This window comes from Achroia grisella, unplaced genomic scaffold (genome assembly GCF_030625045.1).
Source record: "Achroia grisella isolate CSIRO2021 unplaced genomic scaffold, CSIRO_AGI_Agris_v1 utg1866, whole genome shotgun sequence".
NCBI lineage: Eukaryota > Metazoa > Arthropoda > Insecta > Lepidoptera > Pyralidae > Achroia > Achroia grisella.
The window spans coordinates 120,352-140,632 of record NW_026712689.1 but is presented as its reverse complement, the minus strand read 5'-3'; the positions used below and the strand labels follow the sequence as shown (position 1 = coordinate 140,632).

At 37.4% G+C, this 20,281-nt stretch overlaps 1 protein-coding gene across 1 annotated transcript; it reads left to right on the top strand.

The window, feature by feature from the left end:
- The first annotated feature begins 3,254 nt into the window (after positions 1-3,254).
- On the top strand, positions 3,255-20,281 carry LOC131841632 (uncharacterized). The gene is made up of 9 exons (XM_059189958.1): positions 3,255-3,527; positions 13,988-14,050; positions 14,866-15,032; positions 15,192-15,312; positions 15,447-15,568; positions 16,313-16,786; positions 17,501-17,672; positions 19,290-19,376; positions 19,890-20,281. The coding sequence occupies exons 1-9, from the start codon at positions 3,354-3,356 to the stop codon at positions 19,980-19,982; spliced, it is 1,473 nt and encodes a 490-aa protein (XP_059045941.1). The 5' UTR covers positions 3,255-3,353; the 3' UTR covers positions 19,983-20,281.

Here is a 20,281-nt window from a genome sequence, read left to right as displayed (position 1 = left end):
CTAGACGCCGAGGAAGGACATAGGCTACTTTTTAATGCGTAAAAAGGGTTGTAAGGGGTTCAAAATGGAAATACAAGGTTATCTTTATGCGGTTGAATACTTATTCGTCATCTTTTCATTTCACTAGCTAACAACCAATCAACACATCGCGTGCGTTTGCGCCATTCGCCATCTTTTCATTTCACTAGCTAACAACCAATCAACACATCGCGTGCGTTTGCGCCAATAAGGTATCCATCACAGAGAACAAAACCACAGATAACATAATGTAAAACGAAAGATCTTGCCGGAAACATGACGTTGACGTTTAGCGAAAATATTGTTTTTGACACTTTTTTATGATAAAATCGTATATCGTGTGTATGTGTTTTTTCTTTAAACCTGAAATTGGCCGATTGCGAGACAAATTTGGCGATTTTTTTTTATTAATTTGTTTTACGGCTCTGGATACAAGTCCTGTTTAGCCCAACTTAAAGTTTTACAATATAAATTACAATAATTAAAGTCAATGTCAAATGTCAAATAATAATAAATGTCAAACGTTGTTTCTCTGTTCTGACGAACTTATTAAAAAAATCTTAATAACAATCACAATTTCTTCACATTTTATTATTTACATTTTTTAAAGAATGTTGTGGTGTGGCACTATCCGTAATTAAATTATTTACCCATTTTTGTAGGTTATACAGAAATAATGTGTGGGTGTTTATTTAAAAAGCATTAACACAAAATTAATAAAATATAGGTATTAATAAATATATGGTTGTTGTATCAAAATAGAATTTTCTTATTTTTCACTAAAATAAAAACTAACTGTCTTTTTTATAAAATAAATGACCTTTTCATTGTGTCATATATTATGAAACTATTTAAATTATTTAGCTGATTGTAAGAAACAAAATGTTGGTTTGTAGATTAATACTGTAAAATTACTATTTGTACGGAAACGATAAAAATATATTTTTGTGCTGCGACAAAAACTAATATTATAAATGCGAAAGTAACTCTGTCTCTCTGCCTCGCTTACCCGCAAAAACTACTGAACCGATTTGAATTAAATTTGGTATACATATAGTCTGAGAGAACGGACATAGGCTACTTTTTAATGCGAAAAAAGGGTTGTAAGGGGTTAAAAGGGGGGGATGAAAGATTGTATGGAAGAATCGTCATTTTTGAAGCTAGAAGCTTGAAACTTATTGTTTAGACTGTTGATTCAATATAAACACATATGACATTCATTGTTTGTAAAAAAAATACCCTTAAGGGGGTAAAATTAAATAAGGGATGCAAGTTTTTATGTAAAATCGTCATTTTTTAAGCTAGAGGCTTGAAACTTATTTTTGAGGCTGTTGATTAAATATAAATAAATATGACATTCAAAGTTTGTAAAAATTTTACTCTTAAGGGGGTGAAATAAAATAGGGGATGCAAGTTTTTATGTAAATTCGTCATTTGTGAAACTAGAAGTTTGAAACTTATTTTTGAGGCTGTTGATTAAATATAAATAAATATGACATTCATTGTTTGTATAAAAAATATCCTTAAGAGGGTAAAATAAAATAGGGGATGATAGTTATTATGTAAATTCGTAATTTTTGAAACTAGAACAATAAAACTATTTTCATTGGTTCTTTTGGGGTAGATTTACACCCGAACAAAGAATATAGGGTACTTTTGAATGTGAAAAAAGGATTGTAAGGGGGTTGCAATGGTAAGCTGTATGGAAGAATCGTCATTTTTTAAAACTAGAAGTTTGAGACTCATTTTTTGGCTGTTGTTTAAATATCAATAAATATGACATTCAATGTTTGTAAAAATTTGTAGGGGGAGGGGAAGCCCCTCCCCCTACAAATTTTAGAATATAAAATAAAATAGGGAATGAAAGTTATTGTGGAAATTTGCTGTTTGTGTGGTTGTGGAAGCTAGAACGATTAAACTTTTTGCTTTGTCTTTTTAGAGTTAGTTTATTAAATACCTTACTGATATTATAAATGTGAAAGTAACTTTGTCTGTTTGTCTCGCTTACACGCCAAAAATACTGAACCGATTTAAATTGAAATTTGAAACAGACATAGTTAGACTAGATCCTAAGAAAGGACATAGGTTACTTTTTAATATGAAAAAGGTTACAAGAGAATTGAAAGGGTAGATCCAAGGTCATATAGATGTATCGTCATGTTTAAAGCTAGAAGCTCGAAATTTATTTTTTAGCCTACTGATTAAATATTTATTTTTTATCATTATTAAGCTAAAATGATGAAACTTATTTATTTGACTTATATTGTGTTAATTGACTTAAATATTTTTTCATTATTACGCGGACGAAGTCGCGGGTACAGCTAGTTTTATTATATTATTTTAAACACAGCGCGACTTTGGACAAAGTTAACTACTAGGATGAGTCGTTTCAATTCCAAAGCTAAAATATAATAATAATAATAATAATAAAGACAGGGTACTAAGACTTGATTCATTACAAACCTATAAATTTGTGTTCTTCCAACTTATAAATACCCATAAATGGTATGATATGGTACCCAGTGACTTGCAATGCAATCCAGAGTAAGTACACCAAGGTCATGCATAAGACATCTAAATGGCGGGAAAACAAAAGCAGGACTATATCTTTTTTTTTATATAAAATAGTCTTCGGCTATTAACGGCCAGTTACCTATACATTTAAGAACTCCAGGCGTATATAGCTAACAGGTGACCGGATTGTTTGTAGATATGTGTCTGAAGTCTATCAGTCAAATATATTAGTGTGTGGAAGGTAAATTCATATCTAATCGGCTTTACCACTTACTGAACATACTAAGTGCTGATGTCCTAGATAGAATGAATATAAAGAAATATCAACATTTTGTCGAAGAAAAGACAGCTATCTTTCCGAAGCAGTAATAATTATGACTTTAACTATGATTTGGTACGTATGTTTACATGTTTCTATATATTCTGTTTTAATATTAAACATGCGAAGTATCTCTATATAATTTGTGAAATTAAACCGTTTCGATTTATTCCAAAATCATGCTAATGAGTTGGCAACACAGTTTACTACATTTATGATTATTTAACATTGGACATTCAATTTTTGTAATTTATATTGTAAAACTTTAAGTTGGGCTAAAAGGACTTATATCCAGAGCCTTAAAACATATTAATAAAAAAATCGTCTGACTGACAGACTTGAACTGCGGAACTGACACTGACTGACGTTTCTTGCCGTGTCGAACTACTATAGAAAAAGAAAAGACAAAATACATTCGTTTATAACCATACGTTATGTGTAAAATCTCATAATATTAAGTATTTAGTGATTAATTACGTAAATCGAATTTGAATTGTGAATAATGGGAAGCCATCAAAGCCACGAGAAGGCAGGTGTACAGGATGGGAATGAATCGAGTACTCCGCGAGGAGGATCACAAAGGGGCTCCACATCTCGCTCAGGCTCCGGCGGTGACCTCCAGGGTCTGCAGGAGAAGCCACTACTGTCTATGGTTCCAGTAGAAAATCTGGGCAAGGTGAGTACCGCTGCACAACGTGATATATATACATATTTTAACGTTATTTCTCTATTGCTGACATCAAAACAAACATAAGGAAATATAGCAACCCTGAACGTAACCTTGGTCGTTAATATTTGTATTAATTAACAAGATTATGTTGTGTCGGAAATTTGAGTTGTAGTTGATTTAGATGGAGTTATTCAGTGGATTCTATACAGCAGCAAATATAATTTATTCTCAATCTGATTCAGTTGCACGTTACATATAAACTGTTACTTAGCAACATGATTACTTATTTTAAATGTGATGGATTACACTTTTTCTTCTAAAAGATTGAAGAAGAAGCTATTTGTAAAATCTATTAGACACATTGAGTGTCTAATACATTTTACAAATAGCTTTAAATTTCAAATATTTATGTGTTCTGTATAATGTAATGTATTACATTATCGTACTTATTACTGTCCTATTCTAGAAATAGAAGTAATCTTTATTCAAATAAACTCATTACAAGCACTTTTGAATAGTCATATTTTGATTCTACCACTCATTCGGAATGCAGATTCATCACATGAAGAATGAGCAAGAAACTTGTGTGTTGCTCTTTTTAATAGATGTTTTTTTTTATATAAATAATTACAGTATAACAAGTAAGAGGCATGCAATAATCAACATAGAAATCGCTACGCACTCATTATTAGTGTAATCAGATAATATTGTCAGTGCTATGGATTTTATGTTTTTCTATGAAAACAGTATTAATGGCAGCGGCGGTAATAATCAGGTGAGCCGCATGCTCGTATATGTTATAAAAAAAAAACAATTTAATTAATTGGTCTTGATTTAACGAAAGAAAGAATGAAAGAAAAATATTTTATTCAGTGCAATGTAAAAAATACAATATAAACAACAAACAAAAAAAAAGAGCAAATAAAATGTACATAAACTTAATTCACCATGTAGAAACAAAATCATTTTTTACATCCAAAAATGCACTGAAATGGCTCCACTCAGCTTTAATGTATGTCCTAGGTGAACATACAGCTGGTTTTCAGTGGCACCAAAAATATATATATAAAAGGGGGAGAGAGAGGGCACTATTTAAAATATTAATGATAATAATTAAAACAAAATTACAACTAATAAATACAAACCAATTACATATAGTAGAAAGAACAAAATAGAATAAAATAACATTAATAAATATAAACATTAAACATATATATACAACTACTTTGCCGTAAGATTTATAGGTTAAATAGTACATAGATAATTCTTGTATAGTTTTTTAAAGGTGAATAATGATTTATACAATATGGACAGTGTTCGTGAATCAATATGGTATGATGTAAGGTCACCGCTTTGGTATGCTGTACTGTTCCATATAACTGTTAAGGAATTTCAAAGCCGCTTGTATTTGCAGATCATTTTTCCTTAATATTTTTTTGTTTATACTGATGGAATACGAACGTTTCCCGAAGGGGAATGGATCGATCTCTGACCAATTCGCAAGTGGTTACGTTACATACGTACACCGCGTTACGTCCGATGGTCGCGGGTTCGATTCCTCGCACGACACAAACATTTGTATTCATGTGTATAATTGTTTGTATCGGTCTGGGTGTTTTCTATATATAATATGTATGTACAAAAAAAAATCTACGTATTTGTATTTAGTTTTCTAGTACCCATAACACAAGCTTTAGCTAGCTTAACTTGGGTCTAGATGGCGCTGTGTTAATTATCCTGAGATTATTATAAATTTTTTTTTTAAACGGTAGGTTCTTTACATTGTATATTTATATAGGTGTCTATGTCTAACATTCAATGAAAATCCCGTGCATGAACAACTAATGCCATGCACGCTCGTCATTCAAGTAATCATTTAGTGAGTATTAGTACAATTATTACACCTGTATACTCACTACCTAGACTCTACTATAAACAATAAATTACGGAGCGACGCCTCATCACATGATAAAGTGGTGAGGTGATAACCACCGTTACCACGACGTCGATACGAAATATACTGTAGCCTTCGCAAGTTCTAAACATGTTACTTGTCGGCTCCTATTTTAATATTAGTAGTAACTAGCAATCGAAAGTAATAATTGGTATATGAGAACTGGCCGGTTAGAACTTAGGCTACAGTATATTATCCTAAGTTATAAGAAGAAATGATATTTTATATTGTTATAAATACATTTCAGGACAGACCATTGAACTTGGCACCCATTTAGATCTCATCTCTTTTGTCGTAGAAGTCAACAATCAAGGCATATATCATAATATTAAACTCGGCTATCATTTTACATTTATGTTTTTGATATATATATATACTAGCTGTCCGGCAAACGTTTTGCCTTAAAATAAAAAATAAAAATTTAAGGGTGGACTACCCCTAACATTTAGGGGGATGAAAAATAGATGTTGGCCGATTCTCACACCTACTCAATACGCTCACAAAATTTCATGAGAATCGGTCAAGCCGTTTCGGAGGAGTATGGGAACGAAAACTGTGACACGAGAATTTTATATATAAGATTTTTTGTCTCTGTATCCACAGATTCGAATTACAAATTCAAAATATCTTTATTCATGTAGGTCTATTACAGACTCTTATGATATGTCAAATCTACCGTCAGTTCGGAATGATTTCGAGATGAGAATTGACAAGAAACTCAGCTCGTATTCTTTTCAAATAAATGTTACACATGTTTACAATAATACAGATTCATTTAAATTCAAATTTGGGAGAATAAAGTGATCATTGTGACCAGATTATATCATTGTAGCATTTATTCTGCGCGATTTAACATATCAATCAGCTTATTACTTTAGACGAATGTAATTAAAAATTCTCGCTACGTACCTACCCATTTCAAATAGTCCAAGAGCTCGTGAACCTTTTATATATAACTTTTCTGTAAAGCTAAATTTTGAAATTTTTATATTCATGAGTCATGCTGATAATCTTTATATAGTATAAAACAGAGTCGCTTCTGCTGTCTGCACGCTAGTCTTTTAAACTACGCAACGGATTTGTATGTAGCAATACATAGTAATTGCGTAAGATTCTATAATAAACTGCCAGAGTCTACGCTAAATCTTACAGAGAGGCAATTCAAATCTTATATTAAACAAATGTTATGTAAAAAAGCCTATTATAGGATAGATGAATTTATAGATGATAGCAATATATAGCAAGAATAAGTTTATTTGCAGACAACGTTATAATTTTAATTTTCATACTGCTTTCTTGATATATGATAGCGTAGCGGCTTTTATATTGATTGCCGCATGCATCCGTATGTAAAGTGCGAATACTGTAACTACCATATAGTAATTTTTGTAGCTGTGACGTGGTCGTGTGGAATAAGTAGTCATGCTCACTAAAATGTTCAGACATGTGGCAACGTGGTGGGCCGGGTCATTGGGCTCCCTAAAATATGGTCGAGCGCAATGATGGCTGGCTCATCCGTCATACTCGTGAAACGAGTGCTGCTTGTAGGGACTGGTCTGCTCTTATCACTACGACTGATTTAATCTTATTGCATATTTATATTAGACCCAAAAATTAGTGCTTGTTGGTAGTTTGTATTCACACGTTTCGACTTGTAAATGTAAACTTACAAGGATTATTTAAAAGAGCAACACACAAGTTTCTTGCTCGTTCTTCTTGTGATGAGACAGCTTTCCGAACGAGTGGTAGATAAAAAACAAATTGTTATGACTATTCAAAAGTGCTTAAATTAAGTTTATTTGAATAAATGATTTTCTATTCTATTCTATTCTATAGTGTTTAGAGAGGAAGTGAACGGTCTGCTTGCCGTCGACCGTTAAGAATGTCTTCGATAATGAAATGAGAGCTTGTATAATAATATAAATATATTTGATATTGTTAAGTTATTTCATTAAAGTCAGCCGAGCATCTAACATATGATAAATTTTATTCACGTTAAAGGCACGCATACATACAAGGCACTGTAATAATAAGAACAAAAATAAAAACAGATATGCAATTACATTAGTCAAGTCAAACAAAATACAATACACAACAAATATATAGATAAAATAAAATGCAATACAGATGACAAAAAAACTGTATGAGTAACGTAGTGTGTGTGTTACATATGAATGTGGATGGTTATAAGGGCAGAGGAAGGCCGAAAAAGAGATACCTACATGGACTGTGTGAAAGATGATATGGTAAGAAAGGAAGTAAATAACGAGATGACTGCGAACAGGGATGAATGGAAGCGAAAAACATTACGCCGACCCCAAATAAATGGGATAAGGAAGAAGCAGATGATGATAACGTAGTGTGTGTGCAGAAAAAAAGGCCATATGCTCAATTTACGGTTTGGGTTCCAGAGAGTCTGCGAAAGTGCTTTAAGGAATCAAATATACTTAGTTACTTCTCGGTACAACAACACAAGTTACAACAACACAACAGAGCAATACACAAGTTTCTTGCTAGTTCTTATTGTGATGAGTCTGCGTTCCAAATGAGTGGTAGATTAAAAAATATGACTATTCATAAGTGCTTATATTAAGTTTATTTGAATAAAGATTATTTCTATTTCATGACAATTTGCAAATAAAATTCTTGCCTCAGGTTATTCCCAAGTTTTACGAGCTCCCGGTCTACAATATCGGTATGTTTACTTACCTAGACCTATATAATATTTACGAACGGATCTTATCAGAAATCAACGTAGATAATATTGATTCGATTCAGTGCAACCATTATCATTCACTCGATATTTACTGGTCAAACACAATCGATCTATTTGTAAAGTCAATCAGTACTTAAGAAAAAATATATATATATATATATATATTTCGTAACTATCATAAATGTAATATATTCCAAAATAAATGTGTGCTGAAACGAATTTAGTGTTTATAAAATTGTGTTTATATAACTCTACCTAAAGTGAAACTTGTTTAGTAAAAAAAGTGCGGACATTGGTTTTGTAACCTCAGAAAAAATTACACTCTCGTTAATACATAATATAATACGCAGTCGGTTAAACAGAATCTGTGTTGTTAAAGTTGTGTTTAGATTACTCTACCTAAAGTGAAACTTGTTTAGTTAAAATAAGTGCGGAAATTGGTTTTGTAACCTCAGAAAAAATTACACTCTCGTTAATACAATAATTTAATACGCAGTCGGTTAAATACTTTATAATCTGTTTCATACTCTTGTTAGTGTTCTACGTATACTATAAGTGTTCAATGTTAACTTCAGTTACGAATAACAGTTACGCGCCATTTTTATCAGCAACTAGCTACTCGCCACGGCTTCGCTCGGGTGTTCATGTATTATACACTACACCTTCCCCTTGAAACACTCTATCTATTAAAAAAAACCGCTTCAAAATCCGTCGCGTAGTTTTAAAGATTTAAGCATACAGAGGGACGGACAGACAGCGACAGCGATTATACTGTGTAATAAAGTGAATATTGCCTTGAATTTATTTCAAGTGCATATTTAATGTATTATCTTATATATAAAATTCTCGTGTCACAGTTTTCGTTCCCCTACTCCGCCGAAACGGCTTGACCGATTCTCATGAAATTTTGTGAGCGTATTGAGTAGGTCTGAGAATCGGCCAACATCTATTTTTCATCCCCCTAAATGTTAGGGGTAGTCCACCCCTAAATTTTTAATTGTTATTTTAAGGCAAAACAACGTTTGCTCCCGGCAAGTTAAGTGTTAAAATTGTAATATAAAATGGTTTAGCACAGTGTTTATGCCGAAGGTAGTTTGGTTGAAGGTTAATTTAAAAAAACCTGGAAGTTATTGTCTAGATTAATGTAAAAATCGTACGAAAATTTGTTGCGATATTTGAAGTAAGCTGAGAAGGAGCAAGACAAAAAATAGGTACTTTGTTATCAAAAGGATTCCTAATCACAAGTCTCGTAGTTGTGATCTTTGCAAAAATAAGCGAAAAAAAGGGAAAAATACAGCAATACAGGTTCTCAAATAGTTATTGATAGATAGATAGATAGATAGATAAAAATCTTTATTCTGCGTATTATTGCTGCGTGTCACTTCAAAAAAAAACATCAAACTTTGCGTACCCCTTATTGTAGCAATAACACCAATATTATAAATGTAATAGTTTGTGAGTGTATGTGTATGTATGATAGCCGCACGATCTCCTTGATGCAACTTGATGTACCCCTGAGGGTACGCGTACCACTAATTGGGAAACCGTTCTATTCTATTGGAGATAAAAAGGGATATCTAAAAACAAACCACGTACAACTACATTGAGATGGAACTAGCCAAAATTGAGAGATGGATACCAGCTTTGCCGACGACGAAGAATCTACGTTTCTCCATCGTGGGAATCCAAGTTAGCAGAATTAAAAAGAGGAAGTCTGCATCGCCCACTTGCAAGGTGATTTTTAATAACAATAAGCGCTGAATTATTTCAGACTTTGACAGTTTAGGAGTTTTAAGTGGATTGTTAGTAATGTGGACTAATTATCCTATTGCTAGCAATGTACCATGTCAGGTTGATGTCCATGGGAACCATCCCCAACTCCCCTTGGAACCCATCGTGATAAATTTCCGGTGAATTCGTCACGATGGGCTAACTGATCTGACCTTATCCTCCACTGGTGCCCCTCCAGCGTAAACCGTTAGCGCCGGCGGGTGTACCACCCAATATCATCTTCTAAAAAAAACTGACGGCCTCGGTAGTCTAGCGGTTTAGCACACAGCCTTACTTCCGACGGTCGCGGGTTCGATTTCTCGCATGGCACGAACATCGTATTTATGGGTATGTTTGTATTGGATTGGGTGTTTTCTATGTGTAATATATATGTATTTACGAAAAGAAATATATCTCATTTGCGACTAGATAGAGTTGTGTAAGTTGATAAAACACACGGGTATAAAAGTTATACACTTGATGTGTTAATAATAATAATAATCTCAGTTCAATTCACACAGCGCCATCTAGTCCCAAGTTAAGCTAGCTAAAGCTTGTGTTATGGGTACTAGATAACTGATACAAATACATAGATATATTTTTTTCGTAATTACATACAATAAGAAAACACCCAGACCAATACAAACAATCGTACTCATGAATACAAATGTTTGTGCCGTGCGAGGAATCCAACCCGCGACCATCGGAAGTAAGGTGTGCTAAACCGCTAGACCGCGAGGGCGTCGTATATAAATTTGTAATCTTCTGCTTAAATATTTGTATTATCATTAAATCAAACAGACACGGGTCATTAACTGTGTAGATACGTATAGATTAGCGAATGATGGATCACGCGCGTCATAATCCACACATACATACATACAGCAAACGTTATGTAAACAGTAATAATAATAACCTCAGGACAATTCACACAGCACCATCGAGACCCAAGTTAAGCCAGCTGAAACTTGTGTTATGGGTACTAGATAACTGATACAAATACATAGATATTTTTTTGTAAATACATACATATTATACATAGAAAACACCCAGACCGATACAAACAATCATACTCATGAATACAAATGTTTGTTCAATGCGAGGAATCGAACCCGCGACCATCGGTCGTAAAGCGGTGTGCTAGACCGTTAGACCACCGAGGTCGTCACAGGAGGGATGTAATGCAATAAATTACAAATGTATGTACATATATACACGAGTGTGTAATTATAGTCCCCTTCAATCGATCCCCCGTCCAATTCAAACGGGGATCGAAATTACGACGGCCTGAGCCGAGGTTCGAACCTATCGGTAGCCTCAGGCGTTAAGTGTTTTCACTTTATTTTATAATTTCCACTTTGTTTCTTGTGGAAAATTGTTCACTTCAGTTATCATATGTATACCTTCAGGACTGTATTACCAGATGGGATCAGTCATAGACATTCTCAATTGTCGACATTGTGTCAGCAACACAACAAACAACTTAAAGACAAAATTGGAGTCGTGTCGTATCAAGGCTTAAAGAGTGTGATGGAAGATCGTAGAAAGTGGAAATAGCTCCACCGACAAGAGCGTTGCTCTTAAATTTATGAATGAATGAATGATCTCTCGTTTATCGGTGTTTATTATTAAAATCAAATTTAAAAATCATTTATTCATGTAGGACATTTTAGCCGCTTATGAACGTCACATTTTTTATATTATGCCATCAGACGCAAACGGATCGCTTCTCTATTGCACAGACTGCGGGGCAGCAGTAACAGCATTCTAAAAATACTGTGCAATAAATTTGACAGCCCAATACTTTGTTTTTGAACCCAAATTGTTACGAGGGCCCTTAAATGATAATATGTAATTTTAGATATACTAACATAGGCTAAGTACAATTGTTACTAACAAATTGGATCTCTGTTATCTGAATAAATAAATTTAAAATATATTTTTATCCCTACCGTCCAATTCAGTATATAGATCCAATTGAGAGGAACTGGCAAGAAACTCAATTGAATTTCTTTTTTTTTAGCAGCTAGATTATTTACAATGTACATTTATATAGGTGTCTGTGTCTAACATTATATGAAAATCATCATGAACAACTATTGCCATGGGAAGTCGTTTGTTGCCATGGGTACTTCTATATCTTTGCAATTACAGTATATAGATTCATTATTATTGTCTACTTATTTATTTATTTATATAAAACTTTATTGATTTTGTACAATAGAAAGAAAGAAGATTGTTTATTTGGTACACTGAAAATAATTTTAAAATTTGATCTACATTTTTATATTAATAATTACAGTACCAAATAGGTCTCCGTTCAGCATATGTCGTGACGGGGTGCCATGACGCTGGTTTTCACTGGGCTGGGGACGCTGGGATACCTTCATATATAATAAAATAATAATAATAATACACATACATACATACATACATAAATCTAGGCGGGCTTAATGTTAATAGCTAATATTTTTTATAGGTGTTTTCATCATCGGAGGTGTTAGACTGTAATTTACTCATGTATTTGCAAAAATGTGGCATCAAATTTACCACTTCTAGTAGTAAAATCGCTAAGATATTCCGAATGTTGCGATTTTATCACTGTCTGTTTGAACAGTAAACTCTAGTAGTATTTCATCAAAGGATTCGCTTTATGGCATCCGAGATAAATTTGATAAGAGACTACCAATTGTTAGAAATCGTTGCCTCGGAAAATTACCAGTGTATATATCATAAATTTTATAATGTAATAAATATTCATAGAAAGTTTGCGATAAAAAATTTAACATTTGTTTATTAATAACTGGCTGTACCCGCGACTTCGTCTGCGTGGAATTTAACTTTATTTTTCTAATATAAAAGTAGCCTCAGTTACTCCTTATCACATTAGCTACCTGCCAATAAAAGTCCCGTCAAAATCGGTCCAGCCATTTCAGAGATTAGCCGGAACAAACAGACAGACAAAATTTGTAAAAAATGTTATTTTGGTTTATGTACCGTATTTATATTTATATGCATGTAGTAAAAAACTGTTATTTCAATATTCCAAACAGACATTCCATTTTTATTTATATGTATAGATTAAAAAAAAATGTTAGGAAAAATGTGGGGGCACTTGATACGACACGACGAACTAATTAACAACATTATAGAAGGAAAAATAGATGGAAAGAGAGGAAGGGGAAGACCGAGACACAGCTATATCAAGCAAGTTAAAGAAAAAGTTGGAGTCGTGTCGTATCAACAGCTAAAGGGACTGATAGAAGATCGTGGAAGATGCTCCACCGACAAGACAGCTCTTAAATTATGAATGAATGAATGAATGTATAGATTAGTGGCCCGTCCTGGCTTCGCCCGTGTGCTCAACTTTGTGAGTTTTTATTAGGGCTGGCAACGTTTAGTCCTTTGGAATGGCAACGCATGATTGGTATCACGGCTGTCACATGATAACGTGATGTCCGTGCTCTTCATGTATTAGACGGCAGGTACCACTTGCCGTCCAATAACATCAAAAAGTGACAATTAACGTATACTACTAGATGTAGACACCTACGATAAGTACACAACGCGAAGAAACTGGCTATTAAAAAAGTCAGTTGAAATTCTAGCCAGTTCTTCTCAGTCGAATCTGTCAATGCGAAGAAACTGGCTGTTAACAAAAAAAACAGTTGAGTTTCTTGCCAGTTAACATCTATTCAAAAGAACAATACACAAGTTTCTCGTTCATTCTTCTTGTGATGAATCTGCATTCCGAATGAGTGGTAGAATCAAAGTATGACTATTCAAAAGTGCTTGTAATGAGTTTATTTGAATAAAGATTATTACTATTTGTATTTCTACAGTTCTTCTCAATTGAACTGGACGGTAGGGTAGAAAATATTAATACAAAACTTTGACGTTCAGAAGCTGCTAAAATGTCCTACATGAATGAAAGATTTTTGATTGGATTTGAAGTGACCACAACTGATTTACCTGACCGTGAATGAGTAAGTTATATAATTAAAAGACCTTCTTCAATTGTTTCAGCTGCTGGTACAACGGTCACAGAAAGAAGATGGCGTCAACGGGGTCACGGAGAATTCGTTTATTGTGAGTAATCAATACACATTTAATTATTTACTTCAGGCTACTAGGCCCATATTATAAATATCTTTTAGACTGACATATGATTTCACGGCAATGAAGACGGCAATCTGCCACGATAGCGCCGATACATTACTCCCTTCGGGCAGTAGTCCTCCTTCATGAAGGTAGTTAGCATATTGGTGGGGATTCGGCCCACAAACGCCTTGAAACTCTCAATGTCAAGTTACTCCTGGTCCGTATAAATCCTGAGCCCAGTTATTGCCGGCTTCGGTGATCTAGCGGTTTAGCACACAACTATACTTCCGGTGGTCGCATGTTCGATTCCTCGCAATATATAATTGTATCAAAAAAATCATACTCATGGTGCAAATAATTGTATCCATGAGTATGATTGTTTCGAGGCGGTCCACCATCTTTCAATATTGACTCCGCACGACTTCAAATATCCAATAAAATGTATAAATGTATTTAAGTATTTCTATCAGGATCCTTAGTACTTTTTTTCGAATTATTCTAATGCCGTTAGCCTCTATTGGCCTTTACAGCTTCATCGCAGGATAGGGGAGTGCAGATGGCACTCTACACCAAAACGCGAACTTACCAAGCGGCTGAAGGCCATCTCCTCCCTGACGAATACGACCTCAGTCTGTGGGCACCGCTATGGTTTAGAACCTCATCTCAAGTCGTCGTGATTTCGATCCCCATTTTAATTGAACCGGTGATTGATCGAATGGGATAAGCTTAGCATAGTTTGGAACTAGATGGCGCTGTGTTATTTCTCCTAGATTTTTTTGTATCCTTTCTACCTTGTCGTGCAGAAATACTTGTTCCCAATGTATCCGGAGCTGGCGCGACAGTTCTACAAGTATGTGCACCGGGTAGGCAAGTGCAAGAGCCAACACATCCCGCTGTCCACGTTCCGGCAGCAGTGCGAGAAGATTCTCGGCCTCCTCGACGATGCGGTCATCATCGAGACATACGTCAGGTAAGAAAGCGACAAATTCAAAGATGCGTCCGTGTGAAGCCGGACGGGTCGCTAATATATTATACCTGTCTTTTATATAAGTGTGACAAAAGACAAGAATTCCAATATCTTAAAAAACATTCAAGATGGGTTTAAATATGAATCTTCTCTATTATCTAGAATGTTCGGTGCCGAAACAGACGATAACATGGTGACACCGGATGGCCTTCAGAAACTCCTGTACATTAGCTACAAATTGTCTATGGACCACTATCCTGAAGGACCACAAACCTGTCTTATGGTTAGTATCTTCTTAGAGTCTCAAGGATTTTTAAAGTTTCTAGTCAAAAAGTATTAAATCTGTGTAATTTCTGGATGGTTTGTCAAATGAGTCCAACGTTAGACGTTGGTCGTAATACTTTTTTCTTGTGTTAGATTCACAAGACTCTAGCGGCGGTGGTGAACGGCTGCTTCAACAATAAAGAGTCGCATAGCGTGGGCTTCGTGGTGCGCTGGCTCGAGGAACATTGTCACAGACTTATATTCCCCGTCCACAGGTAATATTTGGTTTTAATCTGTGTAATCTTGCGAGTTTAATAATATAGCTACGTTTATTATAATTAGAGTTATGGACATGAATGAAATTGCATGTTTTATAGGTGTTTTTATTAATTTGGATGATTAAGTTTTCGGTGATATTTTATAAATATTTCTTAAAGAGGTTATCAGCTCGTTTGCTGTTCGAAGTCATAAAAAAGAGTAGCAAATAGAAGATTGGACACGTTTATTTTCAGTTTGTCAAGAATTTTATTTATTTATTTATTTACTTACACAACTATTATTACAGGCCTAAGCCCAATACAATAGTGTTTTTAATTTTATTCAAATATGTCGGCATGCTGTATGTTTATGTGATTCTCTTTTATGATTTGAGTGATATTTGGATGTTAGCGTATATCAGAATAATTTCTAACTAAGGAATTTGTCCTTTGGAAGAATGGATTTGTGTTTCTCCTGAATCAATTTCTTAGATATTTTATTCTTGTGACTAGACAGTGGTAGCTCCGAGCGGTAGGTCTTTACGACGCATTTACTGGTCGTTTAAAATTTGCTTGGGTTACGTAAAGCCTTTGCAAGAGAGAGGTCTTTGGTGATTGCCTCGTTCGTCATCTCTAAAGCCGCCTAGATTTTTATGTAAGTCGACAACGGCTACGAGTCATCGCCATACCCAAAATGGAACACAGTCCGGAGCGTGTGCGATGATCACGGAGGCAGGGTCCGTAGTGGTGGTGTGCGGGCAGGTACTGCGTGCACCTGCTGGCGACGCGGCACCGCGACATGGAGGCGCGCGTGGAGTCGAGCGGCAGCGGCGCGGGGCTGGAGCTGGCGACGCCGGTGCTGGAGCGCGCGGCGTGGGCGGCGTGGGCGGCGGCGGGCGCGCTGCTGCCGCTGGCGGCGGCGTGGCTGGTGGCGGGCGCGGCGCCGCCGCTGTACTCGCGGCCGCTGCGCGCGCCGGCGGCGGCGCTGCCGTCGGCGGCGTGGCTGGCGCGGCTGGTGTGCGCGCTGCCGTCGCACTGGGTGCCGCTGTACCGGTCGCGCGACCACGGCGCCGGCGCCAACCGCTTCCTGCACCACTCGCTCGCCTACCGCGGGCCCTCGCTGGCGCTGCTCGCCGCCGGCGACCTGCTCGCGGTGCTCGCCGTCGACTCCGAGTGGCGCGAGACGCACCGCTACTGGGGCGGCCCGGACTGCGCGCTCATGCAGCTGTTTCCCACGTACGTGATTCTTATTTTTTTATTTCAGACGATTAAGGTGTTGTGACTTAACCTATAGTTTCACTGTCTCACTTCAAACTGCAACTGTAGAATCCGATCTGCTCTATTAAATATCTTCATTGCCGTGCCTTTATTCTATTATTTGGACTCAGCACCATATGTCATATCCACCGTAATCATTATATTTCAATGTGCTATTATTTGTCTAAAACGTTTTATGTCATGCAGTATAAAACCAAATAAATTATATTGCGATAACGGTACAAATTTCATAAGCACAAACAAATCTTATTTAAAATTTAAAATTGAACAATGAAAAAATTACTGGTGACGAGGTTTTTGCTCACTTATGTTTCGTATTTTGACGGATTCTAAGAAGCTAGTGTAAGGGCAACTAAGCATCACAAGATTACAATTTTAGAAAATTAACATTTAACCTTCAAGGATTTCTCCACCTTATTTTCTCAAATTAAAGCTATCGTCAATTCAAAATCTTAAAGATTTTCTTCCTCTGACTCTATTCTAATTCCTCATTGGAAGATAACTGCCATTACTCCCTTCACCAGAATTACGAACGGATACCAATGTTACCAATTTAACAAGTATAGTTTAGTTAGTAGCGGGTACTAAATTTTGCTCCCTACACGTCACCACTCCTCCTAAAAGAACATTTTAACAGAGGAACAGCTGGAAATAAACACGTCGGTGCCGTAGGTTCTCGGTGCTGGAGCGCGGCCCCAAGATGGTGTACCTGAACACGTCCATCCGCGGGTACCCGCTCGGCCTGCGCGCCGGCAGCGACCCGCGCCGCCCGCTGCTGGCGGTTGATGACGGGTTCGACGCCCTCACCTTCCAGGGCGTGCCCTACACGCTGGACGCCGTCGAGGTACGTACGCGACGGGTTCGACGCCCTCACCTTCCAGGGCGTGCCCTACACGCTGGACGCCGTCGAGGTACGTACGCGACGGGTTCGACGCCCTCACCTTCCAGGGCGTGCCCTACACGCTGGACGCCGTCGAGGTACGTACGCGACGGGTTCGACGCCCTCACCTTCCAGGGCGTGCCCTACACGCTGGACGCCGTCGAGGTACGTACGCGACGGGTTCGACGCCCTCACCTTCCAGGGCGTGCCCTACACGCTGGACGCCGTCGAGGTACGTACGCGACGGGTTCGACGCCCTCACCTTCCAGGGCGTGCCCTACACGCTGGACGCCGTCGAGGTACGTACGCGACGGGTTCGACGCCCTCACCTTCCAGGGCGTGCCCTACACGCTGGACGAGGTACGCACTCCACTCACCACATCAGCAACAATCATCACACAGCCACACTCCTCACACTCACCACATCCCTCACACTCACCACACTCCTCACACTCACCACACTCCTCACACTCACCACATCCCTCACAGTCACCACATCCCTCACACTCACCACACTCCTCACATTCACCACACCCCTCACACTCACCACATACCTCACACTCACCACACTCCTCACACTCGCCAGTCTACATTTACCATATCTTCACTCACCACACTCCTCACACTCACCACACTCCTCACAATCACCACACTGTCCATGCTTTACATTCACCATATCTTCACACTCACCACACTTCTCACAATCAGCACTCACCATACTCCTCACATTCGCCAGTCTTTACATTTGCCATATCTTCACTCTCGCCACACTCCTCACACTCACCACACTCACAATCACCACACTCACTCACCTCACACTGTCCAGGCTTTACATTTACCATATCTTCACACTCGTCACACCACACTCCTCACAATCACCACACTCCTCACGCTCACCATACTCCTCACACTCGCCAGTCTTTACATTCGCCATATCTTCACACTCGCTATACTCCTCACACTCACCATACTCACACGCACCATACTTTTCAAACTCACCACAGTCATCACACTCGCCAGTCTTTACATATACTTCATAATTTTGTATGACCTTCACCTTTTTGTATGACATTTTTTGTCGAGAAGAAATCCTAATAGATGCGACCGCCAGTCTGTAGGAACGAAGTGGAATAAGTGAAATTCGTTTCACCATAACTCGTTGATGTTTCTCTTCGGTCTGTCAGAGGCCTCGAGAAATACCGCAATATACTACCGATACCTCTGTAGCCTTGGCTCACTCTGTAAGATGTTAAGAATAGAAGCCACTTTTCATCGAGATGGTTATATCTGTACACCACACTCATCACACTTATCATACCTATTTTTTACTACATGTTAGACAATATAGCTCCACGCTGTCTCAATACACCGTGTCACTATATGCTACCACACTCGTCACACTCGTCACACCCGTCACACTTACTACCTATTTTTTAGGACGTGCTCTACATGTTAGATACTATAACTCCTCGCTGTATCAATACACCATGACATACGTCACTCTCGTCACATATGTCACATCTACACTTGTTTAGTAGTGTTGTACTATTAAATTCTTTAAACAAGTTACCTTCTCGTCAGGTGTGGGGCTGCGGTGACCAGGCGTCGCGGGAGACGCAACTCGAAATTAAGAAATGGCAAGTTCGAGAGGCCGAGAGACAACGACAGGTATATATTAATAACTAACATTGAAATAATCTCTCAGGACATAATAATCTCAGGACAATTCACACAGCGCCATCTAGACCCAAGATAAGCTAGCTAAAACTTGTGTTATGGGTACTAGATAACTGATACAAATACATAGTCGTAAATATTATATATTAGACATAGAAAATACCCAGACCGATACAAACAATCATACTCATGAAAACAAATATTTGTGCCGTGCGAGGAATCGAACCCGCGACCATCGGATGTAAAGCAGTGTGCTAGACCGCTAGACCACCGAGGTCGTCAACGTCGTGAAATGCAATCAAATAATTTAAAAATGAATATTTCTGTAACCTGTACTCATTTTTATTTCTGTAATCCTGTACTCATTTGAAAGGAATAAGAGCTGAGTTTCTTGTCAGTTCTTGACTCGAAAGCACTCTGAACTGACGGTAGACTTTCCATATCATAAGAGTCTGTAATAGACCTAGTAGTCGGCTGTGTGTTGATTTGATTTGAATATTTCAGGTGAAGTTATCAGCCGCCGACTGGATCGAACACCCGGACCGCTATCTGCTGGAGCTGGCCGGCCGGCCGCAGTACAACAACTCGGCCAGCTAGTCCCACGAACCCCACTAGTGGGCAACACTAGCTAACGGCGCATGTGACCACGCGGCACAAACTTTATAGTTTACAAGTCGCTCCATGTATGGAGTTACAAGTGCGAGTGTGTTTTACAAGAATTGTGCATGTAAATGTAAAAATTGGGAGAGAGAATAATGAATTTCATTTTCAAAATATATATTGTATATTCAAATAAGTCCATACAAAAAGCTTTAGACAGTACATTTTTAGTTATCATCATCATCGCAGCCTGGAAGACGTCCACTGCTGAACAAATGCGTCCCCCAAAGATCTCT

What these genes read in the sequence shown, in the direction of transcription:
- LOC131841632 (XM_059189958.1), top strand. Translation starts at nt 3,354, where the DNA reads ATGGGAAGCCATCAAAGCCACGAGAAGGCAGGTGTACAGGATGGGAAT. An exon ending in TCACGGAGAATTCGTTTATT is followed by an intron (nt 14,051 to 14,865) that starts GTGAGTAATCAA and finishes CTTGTCGTGCAG; the next exon opens with AAATACTTGTTCCCAATGTA. An exon ending in ACACGCTGGACGCCGTCGAG is followed by an intron (nt 17,673 to 19,289) that starts GTACGTACGCGA and finishes CCTTCTCGTCAG; the next exon opens with GTGTGGGGCTGCGGTGACCA.